The sequence below is a fragment of the Octopus bimaculoides genome, chromosome 6 (assembly GCF_001194135.2).
Source record: "Octopus bimaculoides isolate UCB-OBI-ISO-001 chromosome 6, ASM119413v2, whole genome shotgun sequence".
NCBI classification, from domain to species: Eukaryota; Metazoa; Mollusca; class Cephalopoda; order Octopoda; family Octopodidae; genus Octopus; species Octopus bimaculoides.
In genome coordinates, this window is record NC_068986.1 from 22,683,973 (window position 1) to 22,693,668 (window position 9,696).

General features: G+C 35.4%; 1 protein-coding gene across 3 annotated transcripts in view; it reads left to right on the forward strand.

Moving 5' to 3' along the window:
* LOC106883192 (E3 ubiquitin-protein ligase Su(dx)) overlaps positions 1-9,696 on the forward strand; it is a 152,256-nt gene that overhangs the window by 112,574 nt on the left and 29,986 nt on the right. For 2 of the 3 annotated variants that reach the window (XM_052968641.1, XM_052968642.1), the window contains exon 7: positions 1,927-2,223. The exons of the other annotated variant lie outside the window; for it this stretch is intronic. In XM_052968641.1, coding sequence (XP_052824601.1) covers positions 1,927-2,223 — 297 coding nt within the window. The remainder of the gene's footprint in view (positions 1-1,926; positions 2,224-9,696) is intronic. 3 annotated transcript variants of the gene reach the window in all.

Below are 9,696 nucleotides of genomic sequence, written 5' to 3' on the forward strand. Positions count from 1 at the left end.
GATGATGATGATGATGAATTAGAAATGGAAACCAAAATAATAAATTGAACAATTCAATGATTTAATCATTAGATGATAAATTCAATTCAATTTTATTATTTTATAGAAACAAATGACACATCTCATAAATTACACCTGTTTCAACACCATTAATATAAACAAGTTTTTCAAGAGGCCACAGTCAAATGACTGAAACAAGTAAAAGAGTATATATATATATATATGATATTTACCACATGAACTACGGTGAAAAATATATGAGAAAGATATAGTATATAATTTTTTTTTGTACAGGGGTTCCTTGAGACATGTGATTTATTTTAAGGGTTACACAAGGGTAAAAAGGTTGAGAGACACTGGTTTACAGGGTAAATTGCTAAACATCCACATGTTCTAGGACCACTTTGATTATTTTTGTAGGCAGTTACCGAGAATGTGACTTATTTGATTCAGCTCTATAATACATGGTTGCTGGAGGAGTTGACTGAATAATATATAATGTCCATGATGTTATTTAACTTCAGTATTTTATTTCGATGATAGTCTGGTTGTAAACTATGAGTACGTGTATGCATATGTGTGTGTGTGTGTGTTTGTGTCTCCTTGTCTTGACATGTGATAGTTGTAATTGAATGTTACTGTCATACAAAGCAGTGTTATTCATTTCCAATATTCTGCAGAACATATCTAGTTGTGGGGAAACATTACCTTGCTTGGAAACAGGTGAGTGGGCTGGTGACAAGATGGGCATCTGGCCATAGAAAAACCATGTAAGTTTGGAAAAGTAGACATTAAAATGATATTAATTGTTGATGATCATCTCCATATTGATGAATACAAGACATAAAGATTATATGTCGTCCGGTTGATGGATGCAATATATATTGAGTATATTTTCATATTGATGGGAAACATTGTATATGAAGTGAGTCCTGTTTGATGGGTGTGATAAATATTGAGTTTTCATTGGGTTTTGGCAGTGAATTAACAGAGCCATTAGAGCATTGGGGAAACTCCTTGAGATATATGTTCCAGCTTTCTGTGCTTTGGGTTCAGATCCTGCTGAGGTCAACTTTGCTTTTCATACTTTTGAGTACAAGTCCAGGACAGCGAATTATTCGGGTGTGAGATGAGATGCCTTGTTCTAATTGTTCTGACCCTTTGAATTCTGAGTTTTTTGTGTAGTAGACATAGTCCATTGCCTGGTTTGCACCACCACCTGATCATTGAGTACCTTTAGCAGCATTCACTCTGCGGCAAGCCTTCAGGCCAGGTCTGAAGTTTGCGGATAACTTTCACCCATCAGAATCCCTGAAGAAATAAAGGGTAATGGTAATGGTAAAAAAGAAAGAAAAAGTACAACATATTGAGTATATCCTCATACTAATGAAAATACTGTATATTATATCCTTCTGTTGAAAGATACAACACATTAAGTCTATTCTCATTGCATTGGATACAACTGTATTTAATTAGATCTTCCTGCTGGTTCTTGTAGAAATAATTTTTATATCTACTTTAAATATATCCTCTTCATCTTTGATAGTTGTAGTAAGTTAAGTAGTTTTTGTTGATGAGTATAGAATAAAGTAGTCTGAGTAGCTCCTATATTAGATATATTGCAGCTATTCTGTTATTTACTGAAGTTGAGATATATTAGCCTTAAGAGAATTCTTTCTGGTGATATGGTTATAAAATGAACATGAACAGATTTATATAGAAGGTATACTCTGTACCCTCATCTCTCTCTCCCCTTCTCAAGTCCTTCTGAGTAAGCAATGTGTAATATTTTATATGACTGTCATTTTTAACTCCACCATCAATATCTTAGCAAATAGACATTTCTTGATCCATCAGCCCTCATTGACCAGACATTTACAATATCTCTCCAGTTACTCCCATCTCTTCCCTCTTTGCCATTTTCAGGTCATCCTAGTGTGCCAAATGGAACTTCTGGTGCTTTAATGTTTTCTTCAGCTTCCGAGGGCCCAAGCTGTTATCGCAGACCCAGCATGACTCGATCGCCATCCCAGTCCAGTGCCAATGGCACTCCAACGCGGTCGCAGTCTGCCAACATCAATGATGCAGTTGCCATGCCAGCTTTGTATTACCCCCCTATTCGACGACCTGTTCCTAAAAATCCCAGGGCCACTTCATCCTCTTCTTGTTGTTCCCACAATGCTCTAGCACCAAACCCTGCCTCTACATCCAGCACTTCACAAAGTAAGCAGTAGCTGTTGAACAAAATTTCTTCATCTTTGTGTGATGCTCATTGTTTGTTTATTGTGTCTTTTCAAATGACTGCTTGTTTAATTATTTTATAATTATTTAACTTTGCATGGTTGTTTTGATGTTGCCAGCTTTTTTTTTATTTTCAATTAAAAATAGTGCTCTTGTTTGGTTGTTTGCAGAACACACACATACATGCACACAAACACACACACAGATCATTTTATGTCAATCTTATGTTTTGTATAGACATTGTTGTGTTAAATTCACTAGTTATGCTAAGTTTATGATTCCCTCTGATTTCTACATGTGTTGAAGAATTTCAGTTGCTCTAGGGTGGTGGAGTCAGTACGTAGAAAAATTTCATTAGATCCTCCATACTTTCTAAATTGAGTACCTTGTATTTCTGAGTTCAAATCCTGCTGGGGCTCAATTTTGCCTGTTATCTTACTAGAGTAGAAAGTCAGATAAAATGAGTACTAGTAATATATGTGGGGATCAAGTCACGCTGCATATATCTTGTGTAAAATATTTCATATTCTAGATTGTTGGCTACATTTTAAAATTTCCAATTCAGTTTATTTGAAATTGGTAATGGTTAAGTGATTTTTCCCCTCCCAACCACATCTGATCATTATGTTATTAAATTTGCAGCAAATTAAGAATGGATATATATATATATATATATATATTGTATGTTTCATAAACATTCTCTGTGTGAATTTGCCTTACCTTCCATTGTGATGGAACATGATAATAAATTATTGAATTTAGTTGAAGTTATATCAATTTCTTTTTCTTTTTTCAGGCTTAATTTATTTGATTTGCTGGGCATTTTAATTGTTCTGTGTTTATCATCCTTGTACAATGATGTCTAAATAAATTATAAATATGTCTAGTTTGGATGTTAATGTTTTCTAACATAATTATTCTTTCGCTGATTCTTTTAACATTTATGCATTTCATAATGGTTTATTGCTGATAATTCATCAGATTAACATATTTGCTCTTTCCTAATGAAAGTATAAATGGATTTATCAACTTTATTTTACTTTTTGAAATTGGAAATTTTATACTGGATTTGAATGAACCAGAGCCATTACCATCAATTGTGGAGAGATTCTATTGTCTCTAATGTAAACTGTTTTTATATGCAGATGTTTTTGGACTGATCAGGTGTTTTTATGTACCTGATCAGTCCAAAGTCAATCAAGATTTATAATGGTGGGCATTAAGTTTGGTGATATTTAAAAAACTTATTTTTAGTAACATCTTAAAATATTTCTAATACCCATATTTACATGTGCACATACAAACCTAATTCTAGAAATCTTTAGAAATGCTTTTTAAAAATCTATTTTAAAGCAGTTTTAAAACTGCATTGTTAATATTTTGTTTCTCTTTAGAATATGAATATGTATATATGTATGTGAGTGTGTGTATGCATGTATATATGTGTTTGTATATCTGTATATAAAAATGTGAAATAGCTGTGTGTTTGTTCCTATTTAGATTGTGCAAAACAAAACCCACGAAACAGATATATTATTTTCCTCCTTATAGCTTTCAGGGAATATTTTTATAACATTTGAAATATAGCTGCCAAATGTGTCTTTAAGCCACACTCTACTGTGTTCAAGGACAGGAGATGGAGAAAGACAGAAAGTTTAGAGGGAGTGGTAGGAGTGAAAAGCATAAATTGCAAAAGTTGGGAAAGAGTTGTTGCATCAGCAACAGAAAGATTAGAAAATACATTTGTGCAGCATAAAGCTCTGTTTTTCTGCATTCTTCAGTCTCTCTTTAATATTTCTTTCTCTTTTTCTTGGTCTTTCTTTAGAATAGTGAAATAGATTCAGAGAATGAGAGATAAAGGAAAAGAGGGGAATACTGGTGGTGGTGATGATGGTGAACCATTAGCATAAGCACTTTGTTGCAAAATTCTTCTTGAATGAACTCCCCAGACTCCACAGGCTAGAATAATGTTGATTATGCACATTCTATAAAGTGGCTGGTGAACAAGCAGAGACAAGGTAGGGACAAAAGGTTTTGTCAAGGATATGATAGCCTCTCTGGGGTTGGTGCCACAATACCATGCACCCAGTACACTCTTTACAGTGGTGGTTGTTAAGAAGGATATCGTGCTGTAGACAGCAAACCTAAAATGAAACCAGTGCAATACGTGGTTCCCTGATCCATCTAAAAATGCAATGGCTCTGAATAAGAACCGACTTAGATCTTAATGACCCATTTACTGCATTCCAGAACGGTTGGCATTAGGAAGAACATCCAGCCATAGAAACCATGCAAATACAGACTCTGGATCATGAAGTAGTTCTTGGATCCATCGGACCCTGTCAAACTGTCCAACCCATGCCAGCATGGAACATGGGTGTTAACTGATGAGGATGATGATGATATATATGCACATATTTATATGTACATGTGTGCATATATATGTATTTATGTGTTTTTCTGTGTGTTACTATTTCATTTCTGAAGGCAACAGCTTCAAATGAATGCACTTTACTGTAGTTTTATCTCCCATTTGCACCTCCAACCACACACACACACACACACACACACTTGTACAAATATATGCATTAATATTTATATATACATTTGTGTGTGTGTACGTATGTATGTATATGCAGATCATCATCATCATTTAACGTCCATGTTCCATGCTAGCATAGGTAGGACAGTCCCACAGAAGCTGGCCAGGCAGAAGCCTGCACCAAACTTTTGTGACTGTTTTGGCAAGATTTTTACAGCTGGATGCCCTTCCTAACACCATATATATATATATATATATATATATATATATATATATATAAACATAGAGTCAGGAGGTATGAGAGGTGAATATTTATTAATTTAACCTGACCTTTTTTTATGTAGTATTAATTTCAGCATGTAGGAAATTATGTGTTCATGTTTGCATTAATATGTATGCTCAGCATTAAACCAGGGTTGTGGAGTCGAAACAAAAACCATCGGCTCTGACTCCTCTACTATTGACACCTCCCATTCTGACTTTATGTAATTAAGTGACTGTGGTCTACATATCTCATAAAGCATACGCTTGTACTTTGAGTAGGCCTATATGTTATAACTGGTTTATAATTAAACAATAAAGATATTGTGAGTCAGAGTTGGTATAGTTTTACTGACTCCAACTCCGACTACCTCTTAATTGTTTCCGACTCCGAGACTCTGACTCTACAGCCCTACATTAAACAATAAATTGTACAGTTCATCAGATCACTTTAACATCATCATTACATCAGCAGTTCAACTCTAATTGTCCATACAAAATTCACTCCTTTATATATATATGTATGTATGTGTGTGTATGTGTATATATATATATATATATACACACACACACACACACACACACACACACACACACACACACACACATGCACACACACACACACACACACACAATGTGTGGAATGCCACAACTAGACAATAATTACATCAATTTGGTCAGTAATATTTAAACATAACAGTAAAGACACATTGTGTTGCTATTATTATAGAAAAATTATTCTTTTCATAATAGCCTTGTATCACTTAAGTTAAAGTGCTTGATAGAAATTAAGTAATTAACCATCCTTAATTTAAGCAAAATAACAAGAAGAAATAATATAATGTAGAAATATATAAAAATAGAAAATGCAAATAATAGAGAAGAATTTTTTTTTACCAAAGTAGTTACATGGATATGTAAGTAGGGGACAAAATAGCTAGTGATTTAAAGATTCTATGGAATTCATGGATGAATGCATAAGCACAGGGAAGTATAACTAATATGAAGGAATTGTGTTGTACAACAATAAACGTCTATAGGAAGTCAACAAGGTCACAAAATACATGACAGAAAGCATTTGAACTTTCAAGAATTTTACGACCACACCTCAATATAATTTTCAGCGTATTAGTCTGAAATAAACAAAGTACATAAACACATATAAATAGAAACATGTCTACAGAAGCATTTGTACTAGATATAAATATACACACACATGTACACGCTCACAACCATATATATATTGATAGGAAGGACAACAAAAAAAGAAGACCTCGATATATATATCATCATCATCATCATCATCATCATCATCGTTTAACGTCCGCTTTCCATGCTAGCATGGGTTGGACGATTTGACTGAGGACTGGTGAAACCGGATGGCAACACCAGGCTCCAATCTAATTTGGCAGAGTTTCTACAGCTGGATGCCCTTCCTAACGCCAACTAATATATATATATATATATATATATATATATATATATAGAAAGCAAAAAAGTAACAGGCGACAACAAAATATCCGGACAGTTAGACTATACAAAAAAGGACAGGTCATTTGAAGCTTCCTATCTTCAGTCGAGTTTCAGATCATCTTTGCAGTTTTGTCCAGTTATACTCGAGACTGCTCCAATCTGATTGCCCCCAAGAAAATCTGAGCTAAGAGCACTAGACTTCTTGGAAGAAAGCAAGGATGAAAAAAAACAGAGAAATGGTACACAGTTACAAATACAAACAACAGAACATTAACGTGTGTGCATATATATATATATATATATATATATATATAATGATACAAATAATATGTGAGTATATGCATATATACGTACATGTATGTACATACCTACATCTACATGTATATATAGATGCATATCTGGGTACAGGACCTCACAAAAAAAAATGTGGACAAAATGAAAAACAGAACATAAACAGAGCACAGAAAACAAACAGGCCACATAAAGAATATTTCCTTCATCAGCTGCCCTTATTCTAAACTAAGCGTTTCAAAGAGTTAACAAACTAACTAGTCAAGGTAATCTCTATGAAATATTCATACTGACAAGTAGTGTTTAATGCCACCTAAACACGGCTGTTCCCTAGGAACCGACGGTACTGCTATTTTTAACCCTAAGAGGACACCTCTTCCAGCTGGTTATCTAGTGCACTCTGCCTTTGCACTTGATATGTATTGCAAGGTTTGACAGGAGCTGGCAAGCCAGAGGACTGCACCAAGCTCCACTCTCTTTTAGCATGGTTTTTACAGTTGGTATTCCCTAACACCAACCATTTTACGGTGTGTGTCTATCTATCTATTTATCTATACCCCCCCCCCCACATATATATAGATGTATATGTCTTTCTATGTAAGTGTGTGTGTACTTTTATGTGTGGCTCTATTTGTTCTGACTTTGTGTTCTGAGGTTATTTTAACTTTTCATTCTTTTGAGGGCTAAAAACAATTATACCAGTCTTGAATTGGAAGATTGGCAGAATTGTCACTTTAAGTTACACCCTGACCTCCCCCTAAATGATGATCTTTCTATTAGGAGTTATAACTGGCAGATAGTACCAGCAATGTGAAAACCAATGGGAGTACTGTTTCAATTGTTTGATTGGATTGGAAAGTCAGCCAACTGCCACCATGTGTGCGTGTGTGTTTTAACACCATTTTGCATCTGCTTTTCCATCCTTGCATGAGTTGGACAGGTTTTGTTTTCACTTAGCTATAGTTTTAGTTTTTTTTTTTTTTTTGGTCTCATTCACACTCTAAGTGCATACACATGTTCACGTATATGCATTTATAAAGATATATTTATATGTCTGTGTGTGTATTTTGCCACTTTTGTTTCTTTATCAGCTCCTTTATGAGGTTCAGCATTCTTTGTCATTTCTTCCCATTCTTCTCTGGTTTTCCTCTTCAGTACATTCCACCTGCTCATGCTTCTTGGTGGGTCGTCATCCCTATTTGTCATATATCCTTACCAATGCAGACCCTTGTACTCCTCTACAGCTCTCTGCTGCCCACTTTAACTTTAGTTAATATTGCACTCCTATCACAGCATGCTCACTCTATTTGCTTTTTAATTTTCACCTGTCCACCTCAAGTGCAGGTATGTTGCCCCTCATGCAATGTCATGCTTCATGCAATGTCATGCTTCATGCAATGTCATGCTTCATGCAATGTCATGCTTCATGCAATGTCATGCTTCATGCAATGTCATGCTTCATGCAATCAGCTCTTGTTTCAAATAGACAATCTCATTGTTACCAGCAGAGATAAAAGCTCCCTGAAATTTTACATGCCATCCTTACTCTTGTTACTGGGCTTCCAACCTGCCCCTCCAGTGTATCATCCCTTATTTTTCTGATATCTCTGATCCAAACCATCACATTCCATTTCTTCCCTCTCTCACTTCTTTCCATTTTAACCCTTTAGTATATAAACTGGTCTTATCCATCCCAAAGCAAAGTCAACCAAAGAAAACGTGGAGGGGACAGGTGGAGCAGGAGATTGGGAGGGTTGGATTGAGGAAGGAGGATGCCCAAAACCAGGCGAGATGGCATGAGGGCAGTTGCTGTAGAAGTGAGGTAGATCTGGCCACCTTTAATCGGGACAAACTTGGATTTAAAATATTGGACTTTGATATCCAGTCCAAATATTCTACATATTTTATGTTCAAACTGGCCAGATCTGGCTTCTCACATCTACCCTACAAGGTTATTTTAAAATACACAATCACATCATCAAAATCTCACAGCTGTGAGATAATGAATGATTAATTAAAAACAATGTGAAAAAATAAACATTACATTTGCATGCTGAAGGTTAATTTGAATGCTAAAGGGTTAAAGTGTGCCCACAACTAGCACATCTTCTTCATTTACAATTCTTCCTCCCCTACATCTCATTTCCCTCTCAGACACCTTCCTTGCTCCTGACCCTCTATCAACATGTGCTGTTTTCTTTCTGACACCACCACCCTCATCAGACATAACCACCACACTTTTTACATTAAGGAGTCTTTCTGTTGCACCTCGGTCTCCGGTCTCCAAGTGCCACATCTCTCACCCCTACTTTCAGAGTAAAGCAGAGCTTCTCTAGCTAAAAGTTCACTAGCTTTCTCCCTCTCAGTACCCCTCTTTCTCTCTCTCACTCAATACCCACACACACATGTGTATGTGTGTGTGTGTGTGTGTGTATTTTTTGGTATATAATTATACATTTATAATTATACATGTCTATATATAAATATAATTATACAATTATCTCTTGTGTGTTTACGCATTTTTCACTCACTGGTGATACCCTGTACTTTGTGTATTTTTTATTTATTTATAATTGAAAGCCACATACCCCTTGTCAACAATAAGTTTATATATATATCATCATCATCATCATTTAATGTCCGCTTTCCATGCTAGCATGGGCTGGACGATTTGACTGAGGAATAAAAAGCTAAGCACTTTATGGACGCAAGACTGTTAGTTACTCTATGACCAGACATATATTTAACCCCATGTAAATACATTACTGCTCCTAACTTTTAGAGTGTGCTTCTTTTTGGGATGTGAGATCCACTGACAAGAGAGAAACACACACACACACACACACACACACACACACACACACACACACACACACACACACACACAC